Here is an 18063-nt window from a genome sequence, read left to right as displayed (position 1 = left end):
CTTTATAATGATGATGAAGTAAAAATTTTCAAATCATTTTCTCCATTAAACACAGCAGGTGTTCACGTTAACAAAGATAACCAGACACTAGTAGGACTGTTTGAATCAGACAATTCTTCAGCAGATGTTGTCTCAAAAGTTATAGTTATAAATCAGAGAGGAGACATACAACACACTTATGAGTTTGACAAAGACAACCAGAGACTGTTTACGTTGCCATGGAAAATCAAAAGTATTAATGACAAAATATTAGTTGTTGATCGTACATGTATAAACAAAAACTTAAAAGGACAGGTGTTAGCTCTAGATTATGGGGGTCAAATCCAATGGACATATAAGAGCTGTGGTAGTGTAAATACAGATGAAACTGATTTTACCCCAGTTGATATAGCAGTTTCCTCTAACCACATGATTGTTGTGTCTGATTTTAGTAATCATGCATTACATATACTAAGTCCTACTGGGGAGATTATTCTATATAAGGAATTATGGGAATTGTACTGCCTTTAAGTCTGGATTCTGACAAAGATGGACTTTTGTGGATTGGTTGCAGTGAGGGAACAGATAAAACAAAAGCCTCAATTTGTGCTCTAAAATTGGCTTGAGTCATTTGAATTTAAGGTACAAATACATTTCAAATGAAACAATATCTAACATATATAATGATTTCAAAGTGCTAAATTTCATTTTTTTAAATCCTTTTTAAGTAACCAACCTGTAAGGCATCAACTTAACAGCAGCTTCTTCTTTAAGAAGTTGTCTAATAAATTTTGTATAAAATAGAGTAGGTACATTCCACAATTTGAACCTCACAGGAAGTAACATGGTGTTAGATGTAAACTTTTATCAGAAAATAACCCAGATAAATACCTCATGCATTATGTAAATGAGATGAACTTCAGTTTTTGTTTAGCTTAATTTTATTTTTTATTTCCTGAATTGCATTTTTGGGTTTATAACCTCAATAAAACATTTTTATTCCACTTTTGTTTGTTTTACTTTGTTCTAAAAAAAAAAAAGGATTGCAAATGAGATGACTTAATACCACAGTAAATGAGGTTATAAAAATCACCCAACAGCAATCTTCAATTTGAAAAACTCTGATAAGACAAAACATTTCCAAGCAAGAAAACCAACACCTAGATTAAGGACCAAACAATAAGCTACAAATATGATGGACAGCAACCATTTCAACATTCAACATACAGGTTCTTGACTTGGGATAGTCACATACATAATGTGGTCGGGTTTGTACAACATATGAACTAACAGTAACAAGAATGCACACATTGTTTTCTAACCACTTATACTCCAAAGTAACTGATAACAGGAAAGAATTGACTGACATAATGGCAAATGAGAGGCGAAAAATAATACAAAATCGACCAAAATGGAAATTCAAGCTTAAACTTTGAAAATAAACTCAATGATTGAAAGACAAACAACAGTACACAAAACACATCATAGAAAACTAGACTGAGCAACCTCAAAAATTGGGGGTGATTTCAGGTGCCCGGGAAGGGTAAGCAGATCCTGCTCCATATGTCATTTGTATGTGACACCTTTTGTGTTGCTCATGAAAGTACAAACCCAGTGATAAGTCTAATTTTATAGGAGACATTTTGGGAAAAGGGGAAGGAATTGTTAGTTAAGACAATTGTAACTGCTAACACATTTCAAATCATCAATTAGAAGCTGTTGACTAATTTTGACATCATTCTTTACAATAGCACTTGAGATGAGTGTGTCTAAAAAGAGTTCATTAAACATACAGAAACTTCAGATATTATAGCAAGGTTTTTGTTATGCAAATAATGCGACTGGGTGAGTATGGCAATAATAAGAACTCACATTTTTGGTATCTGATACATATACCTGTATGCAGATTTTTCTGAAGTTGCAATATTCAAACTCCTATTTTTGTCCATTCTTCAACAATAGCAATAATAAATGCACACAACAATATCTGAATTTACAATTCTGAAAAATTCAGTCTTGGATTGGAAGTAGATATCACATATAGATAAGGAAAGAGCTCACATGTTACATTTAATCACTGATAATCTGCTGACAGGCTATAGTACTTCTGCTCCTTGTAATTGAGGAAGGTGTGATAGATAGTTATCAAAGGTACCAGGATTATAATTTAATACGCCAGACGCGCGTTTCGTCTACATAAGACTCATCAGTGACGCTCAGATCAAAACAGTTAAAAAGCCAAACAAGTACAATGTAGAAGAGCATTGAGGACCGAAAATTCCAAAAAGTTGTGCCAAATACAGCTAAGGTAATCTATTCCTGGGATAAGAAAATCCTTAGTTAGAAATATTTGTTGGAGAACAGACAAGAGAATGGACAAGGTCTACACAATATAGCCCCACTAGTAAAATCCATAAGATTTGGTGTGACTTTCAAATTGGAAAGGAGCACACAGAACAATTAACAAAAAGACTAAAACAAATTCAAAATACTAAAGATGTTCTACCCCAGGAATAGATTACCGTAGCTTTATTTAACAAAAACATTTGGAAAATAGGTTCCACAATTCTCTTTAACTACTCTTTGGGGTCTTTATTGAGCTTCTTTGTTGATGAAAAGAGCGTCCACAGTACACACTTTTAATCCTGATACCTTTGATAACTATTTATCTAGGTGTGAGCAGAGTGCAATCTTGAATCTTTTTGCCAGTAGGTGCAAAATTATATATAGAAACCTAACCATAGGAGAAAGTAGTATTTTTAACATTGCATTTCATCTCGCACTTACCATGAAAAAGGAATCAATTTTATATTCTATCAATATCTATAGTGTTAACAATGGTTAAGGTATATATCTTGTAAATTTATAGCTGACTGTTCGGTGGGAGCCAAGGCTCTGTGTTGAAAGCAGTTACTTCTTTGGCATATGTTTATTTTTCACACACTGTGACTTGGATAGAGAGTTGTCTAATTGGTACCCATGTCTTCTTATATATATTTTATCAACCACTTACCATGATGGGTAGAGAAGGGGTCATCAGTTGCATTTAACACTAACACTGGAACTTTGAGTGCATGGATGTTATCTCACACTTACCATGATGGGGAGAGAAGGGGTCATCAGCTGCATTTAACACTAACACTGGAACTTTAAGTGCATGTATTTTATCATGTAAACATGCTTCTTTATAGTAGTCCTGCCATGTATCATAACCAAAGATCTTAGATGTAAATCTTTCGTCAAACTCACGAATTGTTGAGGACTGAAAACAAGAAAATAATATCATTCATCAAGATCTTAGCTGTTTCACTTACATCAACCTAATTGGATGTCAAAGCATGTAAAAATAAGGGAGAACTGTTAACTACTGCTCACTAATGATATCTCTGCTGGGAAATATAGAAGGTAAATGTCATATTGTGGATTTATTAATATTCGTTGGATACCAATTTAATGGATTACGTGGGTACAGGGGAACCACAAATTTAAATGTTCAAAAAAATTCCAACTTTCTTTTTAAAAGGAGTGTATGCAGACTTTGTAAAAACCATGAAATTAAATATCCACAAATATGCAAGTTTTAATTCAAACCACGACAATTGGTACCCATGAAAATAAATGAATACACAGTAAATATTTTCATGAATAAACATATATAAGTATTGAGTAAGCTGGAAGTTAAGGACTGATGATGGCTGTTCCAGAAAACACTTTGCCAAGGGAAGGCAATTTTTAAAATTTTATATGGGTGGTTGTATTTTGAATACCAAAGTTCAAAGGGAGTGTTGTTCCAACTAATTTTTATTTCTGTGGATGGTAAGGAGTTAAAAAAAAGAATCGCCTCACAGGGGACATGGTAATTTCTGGAACAGCCCTCATATGATATAGCAGGCTAGCAGGAAGATCCTTTCCATTATTAAATTTCTAAATTTTGACATAAACATGTTTACTGTAGATTCATTTATTTTTGTGGGTACTATTTTTCGTGGACGAGGGAAAACTTGCATATCTGTGGAATTTAATTTTGCTGTTTTGCCGAAGTTTTCAGAAAAAGTTTATTTCATTTGATGATCATTTAATTTCATGGTTCACCTATAGCAACGAAATCCATAAAAAATATTATCCAACATTTAATAATGAATCCACAGTTGGATAAATGTGTTGATTTTTTGTTATTGACTTCAAACCCACAATATCTCTCATTTACACTGTTAAACTAGAATACCTCATTTTGTGTGTCGCTTCTCCTCCTTTCACAATAAATTAATCATCATGCCTCTGTGTCCTATAGGTAACATGTATAGTCGCATTTGTCATCCATTCTTATGATCATTAAGTTTGGGTTATTTTGGGATAAAAAATGAAAAAGAATGCGTCTGGATATTTTCCTGTCATTTGACAAAACTATAAGTCAGATTAGACTTCCGGTTTGTGTTTTTCTGAACTTTGAACATACAAAGACTATGAATAAAGTATATAAAGGAGTAAGTTCGGTAAGTGCCATATTTGGCCCAAATTATAAAGTTCATGGTTACAAGACAATAATTGTTTTAAGTTGCCTAAAAGGCATGAGAGAAAGTTATACAGAGCTGTTTTTGTCAAAGTTTAATTCTAACACGTTGAATTTTACATCCCAAAAAGATCAAGATAAGGGATTTTGGTGAAATTTGACAAAATCAGCTAGATTTCAACCAAATAAAGGACCAGGAAACATAGAGCGCAGGTGTCGACAAGCTTTCTATTCAAATAAGACATGTTAAATGTCTTCAAAAACATTATTTTAAAAGATCTTTGTTGTCGACGTATGTGCTCTATGTTTCCTTTCAAATAATCTTTGGAAATTTACCCATTTTCATTGATTTTTTCTTGAAAAATCAATATGAGTACAACTTGTGACGTCATAATAAAACGCAGAAACGTAAAATTTTCAACAAAATGACTTATATCCTATCTAGTCAATGTATTAGCTATAATTTATCGTGATATTGGTAAATAAATCCGAATTTGAAATTTATGCTAAAAAAGGGGGCCATTTTAGGACCTTATCGAACATACTCCTTTGCTTTCTGATATCATTTTGAGTTCTAGCATGTATCATCCTTGCTTAATGTGTTCCAGTTTGGGTTATTTTGGGAGGAAAACGAAAATGAATAATATTTGCTATTTACTATCAATTAGTTTACAGTGGCGGATCCAGAACTTTTCATAAGGGAGGGGGTTCCTCTCATGCTTCAGTGATTCCCCATATAATCAACAATTTTTTTTCAACGAAATGGGGGGAGGCCCCCCCGGGATCCGCCTATGGTTTACTATCAACTGCGGTCACTGCAGATATATTTCTGTATACATACATACATTTACTATGAATTACTGTATTTGTTATAAATTCTAATGGTTATCTTGGGGGGGGGAAGGGTCTCTTTACTATTCATGGCGTTCACTGATGTATATATATGTATATAAGTACCTTTGACTTTTGATACCTCTCCTGAAATTCTCTGTTTAGTAATTAAAGTAAATATGCATGTTCATAGAGTACAGAAAAACAGAAGATATAAAAATCGGTATTTGGAAAATAGGGGGAGGGCAAAAAATGTGCCCAGTCCCTAAGTACCTTTGAATTTTGTACCTCTCCTCATATTCTCCAGTCAGTATATTTTTTTTACAGTTTACATACGCTCTTTTTCCCCCCGATTTTGCAGGTGTGTTCTAGTTCATATTTAAAACAGATAAATTCTGATGAATAAATTGAGTTTTTATAAAGTTTTCTCTCTTCAATTTCATCCACCTAGTGAAACTTTAATTACTTGCACCAAAATATGTAGAAGTAAAACTTGATCTCAATTGTAGTTTTACATATATAATCAGTGAAAAAGTTTTGTTTTAATCATCTCTCATCAACTTTGAATGCAAGAATATGAACAAAGGGACATAAGTCTGCTTTAAATGTTTGTTTTTAATCCTGGATTAAATTATTTTTTTTGCAGTCTGTAAATCACCTTTTCAATTGTAAAAAAAAAGATCACTCCTAATGGTGACCTATAATTGTTTATCTCTGTGTCCTTTGTTCTCTTGAAGAGAGTTGTCTCATTGTCAATCATACAACATCTTTATTTTTAATATTATATATTCACCTTCAATATATGATCCAAGTTGTCAAAATGATTTTCAAACACTTCCATATTGCTAAAAATAGAAAAATACTACAATTCAAATTAGTTATTGATGAAAAGATAAAAGTATCCATGTTTATTCTTGAATTATATAAAAAACAGTGATCGGGAAGTATGTGCGCCCTGCGCCTGTAGCACATATTGACAAGAAATGGCGCATACAGTGACAAATGTAAGCGCCCACGTGGCGCACGATATTTTTCACTTCGTTTCGAAACGTTAAGATATCGTCAAATGAATTTCCGATCGTGTTCCATGCAGCCATATGTGTGAACACAACTGTGTAATGTTTCTCCAATAATAGGAGCACCTATATATTTTTTGGACGTCTCGGGTGTTTCCCTATGATAATAGAACCATGCGGTCTAACTGATAACCCGAAAAACGTAATTAACCATCATTCATGATATATTTTTTTTTATAAACAACTTTAAATTTGTGAAATTTGGCTAGTACAGACGAGATTTAACTCTAATAATAATCTCATTTAGTTTAGCTTGCTTTACTAACCTTTGAACCATCTGTACTAATGTTTTTGACAGTTGTCTGTTGATAACGTGTAGATTTAGTCCTGGTTTCTCCAGAGACTCGACCGACTCAAAGACATTCCATGCTACTGAGATACACATCCCAGCCTCTAACTGACTCTTGTCACCTGACCTCGCCAGATAATTAAGCATCTGCATTCTGTAAACAATCAAAGATATTGAACATGAATGTTAATTAAAAAAAAATGTTGTTTCATTTATATGTTTCAGAGATTAGTGTGATATCCATTTGATGAACTAGTAAGCATTATTGTTTTTTTTTTAACATTCATAAATTCTTTATTGCACTCATTGCTGTTTTAACAAATTACTTAATGTACAGCATTCCATCAAGTATCCCTGTTACATACAATTATAACTGATATCCAGGGAGAATATACAGTAAAACTTATCTTATTTCATACATTTATCCATTTAATACATTTCTATTTTCTTTAATTACTTTATAAATAAACATAATATCAAATAAAATCTTATCGAAGTACTTAAAAATGTTACAGACGCTGTGTCGTGTAATTTACGGAGAAAATCCGTTATCGGTTCTTTTAATAGAATTTTGAAACATATGAAAATATGAATGAGATACAGCGTGGTTACTGTTTCGGTTAAAACTTTATTGTTTAGGGACCAGCTGAAGCCTGATTCCAAGTGCAGGACTTTCTAGCTGTCTTGAAGTTCCATTGGTTGCCTCACACATGAGTTTTATCATTATTTTCTATTTTATTTTCACCAACATTTAAACGCTATCTATGTTTTGTACATTTTTCATTTCAAATAAAAGGAACCTGGGGTAATTTGTTTTTGATAACATCATGAACACTATTAGGTATCTCTCTCTCTCTCATAATGAAACAGCCTTGGGTAATATAAATAGGTATTTTCTCCTCTTATCTCCCTTAGATAAATACATGGTCACACTAATTATCAATTGTTGCTTGCTTAAGAAAGTTGACAGCATATTTCCAAAATTGCAAGCTTTTTAAAAGACTCTAAGAAATTGATAGGAAATAACAAGAACAGAACTAAAAAGGCAGAAAAAATGAAAGGTCTATGTCCTTTTAGAAAAATCAATCATTTGAATTTCAGCAGGAAATGATTCTCTCTAGATTCCTTAGACATATTTATCTTATTGACAAAAAACTATCGAAATCAAAGAGCAGATTGCTCTGAGAGATACGATTGCCATTGTTTTCATTGACACATGTATACATTTAGCTGGATAATATTATTTTCAAAACTAATTCAACTGATGTAAAATGTAATTTACGTAATCTGAATAGTATCAAAAAAGCCAATCCTGGTTAAAAGTGTATAATCAATGTACTTAGGCCTATTGTGCTTTATTTTTGTACTATCAATTCCAAGTTTACTTTCTACAGCAGTCACTGTGAGACTCAGAGTGAGAGAAGTATTTCACTTCGTATCTTATCACCTATTTTCCTACGTTAACTCTTCAAATATTTAATTTCCTTTGGGTCAGTGATCATGACTCCTTTTCGTACACATTCCTCGGTTTAAATTGCGATCGTTTTTAACATAATACGTCGTTGATTGACAGAACGAGTTAATTTTTCTCAACGTGTTGTACATGTTTTGATTCAGAATTCATGGAAGTGACTTCCCGAAGGGAGGCAACTCGAAACGATAATATGGAAGACTCCATTTCGCCTGAAGGGATGTTGAAAGTAACAGACTACATTTCTTTTAATTTAAATGATGCATATGATTTAAAATTATGCAACAACAATGACCCTCAATAGCAGACATTCATAGAAAGGATCCCATGAGTTATAAATTAATCAATTGAGTGGGGAATCCAGAGCAACCATTTAACCTAGTACTCCTTGAAGTCAAGAAAACTATACACATGCGCACAATTACCTAAACAAACCCTGTAGTAAGAACGTATATTAAACCTAAATGGTTCTCTATTTCTTATGGAAGTACAATATCAAATATCAGTTTAATAACGGTGACATATAAGTAAAACTCCACTTCAGTTCTTATATGACAGAAATAGATTTATTGGAATTCAGAGAACTCTCGCATTTTTATCACAACTGGGGAATTCCCTCTTAAACGTGTTTCTAAATTTATAAAAACACTAAATATAAATTCTACTTGATTCTGATTTTCCGAGTTGTTAAAAACATGCATATAAGTCAAGGGAAATATCAAACATGAAGATTATGAAAAGAACATTATAGGAAAGTTGTTTAAGTTCAATCCCCTTGTTTGTTTTTACCTTTTAAACCAAGACAATCATAAGAATCTGAGATAGTCCTTAATGTTTAGAATAAAACGGTTGACGTGAGGGAATTGTCCTGAGCCACTGGTATAAGTCTACAGATTGCTTGAAAGCAATCGTATCCCAAAAACCAAGAATTTCAAAAAATATGGATTTCTAAACAAATAAAAGAAAATTCTGAAAATAAAAGTAAGGGTTAGTGGCAAAATTTTTGACAGCAACACATGGATAAAACCTGATCTAGAGGATCCCTAAATATCTGACAAAAAGTCAAAAACAAAATCAGAGAACATCCTTAACTTGCATACATATTTATATTATGCACACATATATATATTCCTATGATATAAATGTAACAAGGTTAATTGTGTTATAGTTGTTTGAACTTTTGTCCTTTTTTATATTTTAGGCCATTGTGTTTTCTGTTTGTATGGGAATTATGATTTTTGATTCCCCCCCCCCCCCCCCCATGTTATCTGTCTTTCCCTCTAATGAAACAGCTAACACCAATATTTTGGGTTATAGATTAAAAGGTAATTTGTCCTCTCAAGGGTAGTTTTCTGTATGATTTGATTTTGTGTGTTTTAACGACACTTTTGAGCACCACTTTTGGGCTATATTTTGTGGCTGCCAGTTTTTAATGCTGGAGGAAGGTGGAGTGCCCTGAGAATACCAACGACCTAGTCACTTAAGATTATAATCTAATGCTCCTGCACAAGTGTGGTTCAAACTCTTAACCTCAGTGTTGACTTATTACAGGCTGGTGATTACAGTAGTACACTACTTAAGACTACTCGGTCACCTAAGCCCCTTTTTTCCTATGAAAAGTTCTTTGGAAAATTAACCTTACCCTCACCAATAATTGGAGCGTGGGGTAATCTCCCTTTGAAAAAGTTCTAAGGAAACTTACCCTCCTAATGAAACACCAACTCCAATTATTGGCGCCTGGGGCAATCTCCCTTTGATGATATTGACTACATGAGCTAAATCTTCTGTGTTTGCTGCACAATATGTCCGTGGAGTCTAACAATAAAAAGAGTAAACACAATCAGTCATCAATATTGAAAAATTAAATCTTTTTTGAAATTTTCTTTTCTCCTAACCATGCTAACTATTAAAAGAGAACAAATCTTCTACATGTTTAAGGTTTGTAAAAATGTAAATATCTCTATTTCATTATTGTTTTAACGTATTACACATGTCACAATTGACCTAAAATAGTTTGAATTGGTATATTAGAACAGATTTTTATTGACCATTCTTTTCAGTACCATTAAATATTCTACTGATCAAAATAAAATAAGGGGAAAAATTGAGTAATCAGTCCCCCTCCCATTATAAATGTATTATGTAATGCAAAATTGAAAAAGTACAGTCAGTCACAGTCTCCCTCCTCAAGTAAATGCAATAAGTAAACACATTCACAAGCTACCAATGGTTATCAATGGATAAAATTTGTAAACGTTCTAGATTAAGGTACCGGTGACATAATTTACCTGTTTATTTAAACAATTGATAATTTTTCAAAATAAGTTTTTAAACAAATTTTTACAGATATTGCACTGTTGTAAACAAATACTAATTATGTTAATCTGATTCGTACACCTTTCAAAAAATTCTCAAGACTAAAATTGATTGTTTGTATACTGAATTGGTCATGACTTACATAAACTTTTGCCATAAGTAATTTTTGTAAAACAAAGGTTTGTAAATTATTTGATATTTTTTCATTTAAATAATTTCTGAAGGGGAAAATATGACTTTATTTGAGTGTTGACATAATGAAGACTTTTATTGTTAAGTTTATAATAATTTGTTAGAATATTGCTGTTAAATCATTGTAAATATTACTGTAAATTCAGAAATTATTGTGATTTTGTCATTTTAGACTAAAATACAATTTTATTTTTAGTGATATTGAGATAAATCCTAAAAATCATTATTATTGACATTTTAACCCTGTCACATTTTTTATTCAATAATGAATGTTAAATATGTATAAAATTCACTTGATCTGTAGTTCATATATACTACAATATACTACAGATCAAGAGAAGTTTGTAGTTAAGGATGTACTAAGCTAGGTGAGGTTTTGGAATTTGTGTCAAATGTTCGGAACCCTTCAAGTTTTTCCATACAATACAATGTAAAATATTTTGCCCCATAACACCCATTTATTTTTTCATATAAGACTTAATAGCTCACGAAAGGTCATTCACCAAAATTTTAGAAGATTCTTGATTTTCTTTCTTTTGTTTTGAGACCCAATAATATCAATACAAATATAAGGTAAAAGTCAGAGTCAGCCTTTTACCGCCATATTTTAAATCTCAAATATCTCGCAAAGGAGCTCCATGACCTATCAATATCTTTAACTTAATTTTATCCTTAATTGATGCTCTACCAGCTTATAGAATCAATTTTAACTTCTTAATTTATTAATTTTCACTTAACCTCACCTAAGTACATCCTTAAGTTTGAATCCTGTATATTGACCAAGATAATCATAATCAGCATATATGTAGAAACATTCAAACCACAAAAATTCAAACTTGACCTGCTATATAAAGTGTTAAATTTTTAGGTGTCAATTTTCCATTCAAAACAGATGTTTCTGAGCATCGACTGGATTGAGTGACAAATATCATTTTCTGCTATATAAAGGGTTTACAAGATTTTAAATCTATCATTTGATTCAGACGAGGCATTGTGATACATATCATTTTCTAAAATGAAGATTCCATTATTTTCAATTTTTGGATGTATTTTATTACTATTTTATGGAAATGTTGGTGGCAATAAACTACCCGCTCCATTACTGGACAATCAAAATGCTCCATTAGTGGCCATGGTTGACATGTCAAGTGCAGACGAACACGTCAAACAGTATGTCAACGATGCTATCAAAACTAAAATGTCACAGTTAGTGACAACAAAACTAGGAGAGGTTCTGGAATCACTTAAACTTGAAGAGAAACTTGAACGTTACATTGACCAAGTAAAACAGAACTTAATGTTAGATGTCACAGACGATATAAAGAGAATAGTGGATGAGAGTATCACAGCTAAAGGTAAGTACTGTGTATTCATTTATTTTTTGTGGGTATCCATTTTCATAGATTGCTGAAAACTTTCGTGAATACTTGATTTCATGGTTTTGCCAATCTCTATATACAAAGTCTATTGAAAATATGTTATTCGTTGAACATTTGAATTCATGGTTTACCTGTACCCATGAAACCTACGAAAATTGATATAATAATGACTCCACAGTACATAAAATTAAAAGAGAGGAAAAAGATAAAAGGGACATTCAAATTCATGAGATAAACATTCAAAATCATAAACATAAATTGACATCGCCATGGTTAAATAAGAAAAAGAACCAAATGACAAATAACAGTCTAAAAAATACAGTATACAAAACACAACAGAAAACTAAAGACTGAGCTTATTGAATCCCACCAATAACCAGGGGAGATGCAGGTTTTATGGAAAGGTAAGCAGGTCCTAGTGGCACCCATTATGGATTTATGTTGCTTATGATTGTACATTCCCAGTAATAAGTCTAATTTGGTAGGTAACATTTGGTATAAAGGAAGAAAAGATTTTAAGATAGTTGTTACGATGATTTGATTAAATCTATGAGTAAATAATGGTCAACCAACAAGGTAAAAAAAACAAAAAAACTACCAGTAGTAACTAGACAAATATTATTGAACTAAAGTAAAATCATTATTCCCTAAGATTTAAGCAATCAAAATCATCTACAATTTTTAATAATTTTGCATCATATTTTTGATGATCACAATTTCTCTCTCTTTTTTTTTCAACCTATCAGTTGCATTCACTGTTGCTTTACATTTAATAAAAAAGAAATGTTTTAGATTTATTGTTTTAAATGCCAATGAATTTTCAGTAAATGTTGGTTATTTTCGATTATATACTCTAAAATAACATTGTGGAATGTTACATCTATACATAATATTTGACCAGGTTGAAAATCAGAGTATTATCTATTTTGATTCAAATAAAAAGAGATGTGTGGTGTCAATGAGACAGTATGGAAAATTCAAAAATTGTTGTGAAAATGCAACAGCGTTTTAATCGCAATAATTTAAACTCGCATTTTGAAATTTCTTATATATGAATTAAACAGGACTTATCTCAAAACTCAAAATCCCATCAACATTCAGTCTGGCCCCAGTAATATTTATTTTATCATATTTTTATCTTTCATTTACTATCAATATACTTTTTTTTTTACAGCACCCAAAACCATACCAGCTTTTACTGCAATTCTAACGAAAACATTTAAACCTGGACCACATGACGTTATAAAGTTTGATTCCGTGAAAACTAACATAGGAGGCAGCTACTCGGCGAACACTGGGGTATTTACTGTGCCACAGTCCGGACTCTACATGATATCGGCCACAATTCGATCCTGGGGAGGACAGAACATTCGCTGCCAGTTAGCCGTAAATGATCAATCCTACGCCCCAATATTTGGTACAAACTGGTCTGAAGGTGCTATCAGTATTGCCATCCAGTTGACTAAAGGGGACAGAGTTTGTGTCAGGAATGATGCAAGCAATAGGTCAGAAACAGTCACTGGAGACACCTGGTCTATGTTCTCAGGATTTTTAATTCAGTAAAAGGACACATTTTGTAAAACTTTTTAAATGGCTTACAATAATAAGATTGATGATGTCAATTTACCATGTATACATGTATAATATATATAAGGTTATAAAAAGATCAGCTAAAACTGTGCCGTGTTTGTTATCTGTGCTAAATGGCCTTGTACTGTAAATACATTTATAAATTGGCAGTGACATGTTTAGATAGGGAAGTTTGTAACTAAAAACCTCAACAGACAAAATAAAAATTCACAAGCAGACCAATCATTTTGGAGCCCTTTAAAGCTTGCTTTTTGGTGTGAGGCTCCGTGTTGAAGGCTGTACTTTGACCTATACTCGCAACTTTTTATACATTGTGACTTGGAAATAGAGTTATCTCCTTGCCTGAATTTATTCAGGATTACATCAATGAGACTGGAACATCTTCTCAAAGGTACAATACATTTCATCATCTATATAACAATATTCACTAACCTTTAGTTTTGCTCCTCCATTTCCTCTCTGATTAAACACAACAGATCTACAAATAGAAATTAGTGATTAAACACAACAGATCTATAAATAGAAATTAGTCATTAAACACAACACATCTATAAATAGAAATAAGGGATTAAACACAACAGATCTATAAATAGAAATTAGTGATTAAACACAACAGATCTATAAATATAAATTAGTGATTAAACACAACAGATCTATAAGTAGAAATAAGTGATTAAACACAACAGATCTATAAATAGAAATAAGTGATTAAACACAACAAATCTATAAATAGAAATTAGTGGAATCACAGTAATAAACTCACTTTAGATACCAGGATTGAAATTTGTAATTTTCTACAAAAGACTCATCAGTGGCTCTCTAATCAGAAAAATTAAAAAGCCAAATAAAGTATGAAACTGAAGAGGCTGTATTGAGGACCAAAAATTCCAAAATGTTTTGATACATGGAGCTAAAGTAATCTATTCCTGAGGTAGAAAAGCCTGAGTATTTCAAAAGCTCTAAGAAATCTGGGCTTAAAAACATGAAATTATGAGGTCTGAATTTAAAGAAATTTAAATACCTACATCCCGAAATTAGAAACTAGATGTGTCAAAGCAACACAAATAGCCCCGTCTCAAAAAGTTCAAAAATCTGCAATTTTAATGACACATGTGGACACAAACATATCAAAATCAGCTCAAAATCTTGAGCCGTATAGAAGAAAAATTAGTATAATTATGATTGTAAAGTTGTAATTAAAAAGTTGTAAACCCTTAATTTTGGCAAAAATAACATGAATAAGGGGAGCGGGACGAAACTCACACAAACTTGATCTGTAACTCATCATGGTAAACTCACATAAATCAGACCAATATCTCAAGGCGTTTAGAAAAAAACTCTGTATAATGGTTTGTTGCGGAATGACAGAATGACGGAATTATTGAATTTCGGACAACATTTGGACAAGGGTAAAACTATATGGCCCTGACAACAAAAGAATTCACGGGTTCGGAAAGGATCAATCCCGAAATCCTGAGCTTAAAACACCCAATCCAGAAGTCCCGATAAAGGTCCATCCCCCCTCAAAAGAGTCTGATGAAATTACAAAAGATAAAAAAAAAATTGGTTTGTGCAGGCATATGAGACTGAGTACCAAACATTATTGTTGAACAATTAATGATCTGTTTCCATTTTCCAACCCGATTTGGTGCTTATCTATATCTCCAGAATTCTGTAGAAACTTAATTTTCTTTAGGTTGATATGTCATGGTATTGTTTCTGCAATTGATTACATGGACATAATTTTTTTTTAGTGGTTTTCAATTTGAGAAAGTAATGATTTTAAAGTTGAATATTCTATGTTTAATATGTTACAAAAGCATCCCCCTGACACATACACATACTTTAAAATAAATGGGGAAAGTGTTCATGTGACATAGATGATGCCTTCACTTGCATTCAACATTATGAAGGAACGATAAAAATGACACTACCTTAATTCAAACTTGATCTGTGTATTGTAGTTATAAAAATTGTGTATCAGATTCATAATGTTTAGCTAAGACAAACTTAAGTCAGAGAAAAGAAATGAAAAAAAAATCAGCAATTTTTCCCTTTATAAAAGGGGCATAACTCTAGAACGGTAAAAGCGAACTAGGGAAATTCAGCCTTGATCTGTGTTTTGTTTAAGCATTGTGAAGAAGTTTCATAAGATTTGTTTGAGGTTAACTAAAGTGAGTGAATGGAAACAAAATATTCAGCATTTATTTCATATGCAAAGGGGCATAACTCCAGAGTAGTACAAGTGACACCACTTAAATTCAAACTTGATCTGAGTTTTGTGGTGATAAGCATTGTGTATTAGCTTCATAACAATTGGTTAAGGCGAACAAAAATAAGAGAACAGACACCAATTTTGGGACGTACGGAAGTACAGACAGAAAAGGGTCAAACTTAATGCCCACACCACTACAGTGGGGGCATACAAATGTATAAATTACCTGTATCCATGCTGTGCTGCTTCAGATACAAGATGGAGGATGTAACTACAACTCCCCCCTGACTCATAATGATATGTCCCCTTAAAATGTATTAATTACCTGTAGCCATGCTGTGCTGCTTCAGATACCAGATGGAGGATGTAACTACAACTCCCCCCTGACTCATAATGATATGTCCCCTTAAAATGTATTAATTACCTGTAGCCATGCTGTGCTGCTTCAGATACAAGATGGAGGATGTAACTACAACTCCCCCCTGACTCATTATGTTATGTCCCCTTAGAATGTATTAATTACCTGTAGCCATGCTGTGCTGCTTCAGATACCAGATGGAGGATGTAACTACAACTACTATCACCTGCAATATTCAATATTTTATTTATAAAATAGTTAACAGAAAGTAGCAGATATATATCTTGTAAAATACAACTGGCCTTGAAGTCATAAAACTTTCGAGTCAGTTTTTTGTACTCATACCACAAATTCGACCAATCAAAATGCTGGATTTCATGTTTCAAGCATGATTTTTGTGCTTGGAGCATTGAGCAAAGTTTTATGAATTCAACCCCAGATCTCCATGCTGACTTTCATTGTGTAAACCCTATGAAAAAAAAGACTGTGGATTCATTTCTTTTCATGGGTCAAGGTCAACTTAAATAGCACAAATTTGTAATTTGTTGAACATTTAATTTGTGGTTCATATCTTCCCAAGAAATTCAGAAAATGAGTATCTAATGTATAATATTTAATTCACAGTACATATATACAAAAAAAGTCACAGAAACATGCTTAACTTTGCCATATTCTTCAGGAGCCTGTAGTTCAGGAGTTGTTGCTGGTTTATATTTGTCATATTTTCATAAATTGTTTTGTTATAAATTAGGCTGTCAGTGTTCTCATTAGAATTGATTTAAGAGTTTTGCTTATTGTTGAAGGATGTACAGTACCCTATCAATGTGAACATTTGATCTCTGGTGGAGAGTTGTCACATTAGCAATTATACGATTTATTTCCATTTTTATAAAAATTGCCAGAATTGTCTAAGGAATATAACAAGGATGGTGAATTGTAACCTGGATTATCTTCTGGTGTTCTATAAATTATGACAAGTCTCATAAGTATCAATTTTACACACAGCTTATAAGATAAGATTTCTAATGTTATCAAAACTATTCAGGTAAACTGTTTGATAATTATATAAGCCAGTCAAAGTCGCTAAAAACTTCCATCATCATCGAGTCAATTCAAATTATCTCCCTTATACCATTCACTTAATAAAAAAGAATTCTCATAAATGTGTTTGAATTTTCACAGATTTAGATAACATGGAAATATCTAAATATATTCATGATATTTGGTTGATGTTGTCATTAAAAATAAATGTTTTAAATACTATTTTAATACATTATTTAACACAAAAACAATAATAAGTGGTATGATAACAAAATTTACAATAAATTATTTACACAGTGCAGGGAGGCAAAGCCTAATTATATTAACACAGTTTGAATTTCATTGACCAAATAAATTCCTTATTAGGACAATTGCACATTGTGTAACTAATAACAATACACAGGTAAAATAGCTATATACTTGGTACTATTTTTCTGTAAAACGTCCGTAATTTGAATGTTTTACTGACATCTTTCAAAACATCAGTAGCTATTTTACTGGTAGCTATGTACAATAATGAGCAGATATAATTATCCTTACCAGTTAGACCAGGAAGCAGTAATATAGTTGGTCTGGTTTCTTTGTCAGGGAACATAGGATTTTCATTCTCGTACCAGTCTAAAATAATCTGCCCTCCATCTGATAAAGTTATTATTTCTCTGGAAGAATAAAAACACAGGATTTTATTATTACTATTTTTGCAAAGAATTCCACACACGCTGGTGTAAGGGGATGTCTAAAACATGCAGTGAGGTGAAATTTTGTTTGTTTGTTTGGTTTTTTTTTGCGTCCTGTTGAATGTGTGTTTAAAAAAAT

The 18063-nt window shown here is 32.2% G+C and overlaps 1 protein-coding gene and 1 long non-coding RNA gene across 2 annotated transcripts in view; one reads left to right on the top strand and one right to left on the bottom strand.

Moving 5' to 3' along the window:
- LOC143054968 (phospholipase ABHD3-like) overlaps nt 1-18063 on the bottom strand; it is a 37475-nt gene that overhangs the window by 4818 nt on the left and 14594 nt on the right. The window contains exons 3-9 of the mRNA XM_076228064.1: nt 17788-17906; nt 16372-16432; nt 14066-14111; nt 9859-9971; nt 6663-6839; nt 6114-6165; nt 3076-3241 (exon numbers count right to left, since the gene is read on the bottom strand). Coding sequence (XP_076084179.1) covers nt 3076-3241; nt 6114-6165; nt 6663-6839; nt 9859-9971; nt 14066-14111; nt 16372-16432; nt 17788-17906 — 734 coding nt within the window. The remainder of the gene's footprint in view (nt 1-3075; nt 3242-6113; nt 6166-6662; nt 6840-9858; nt 9972-14065; nt 14112-16371; nt 16433-17787; nt 17907-18063) is intronic.
- Nucleotides 11475-13722, top strand: LOC143054969 (uncharacterized). The gene is made up of 2 exons (XR_012971900.1): nt 11475-12019; nt 13218-13722. It is a non-coding gene; the product is annotated as an uncharacterized LOC143054969 (long non-coding RNA).

The sequence above is a fragment of the Mytilus galloprovincialis genome, chromosome 12 (assembly GCF_965363235.1).
Source record: "Mytilus galloprovincialis chromosome 12, xbMytGall1.hap1.1, whole genome shotgun sequence".
NCBI lineage: Eukaryota > Metazoa > Mollusca > Bivalvia > Mytilida > Mytilidae > Mytilus > Mytilus galloprovincialis.
The sequence above is the reverse complement of the archived record's forward strand: the minus strand, read 5'-3'. Positions and strand labels throughout refer to the sequence as shown.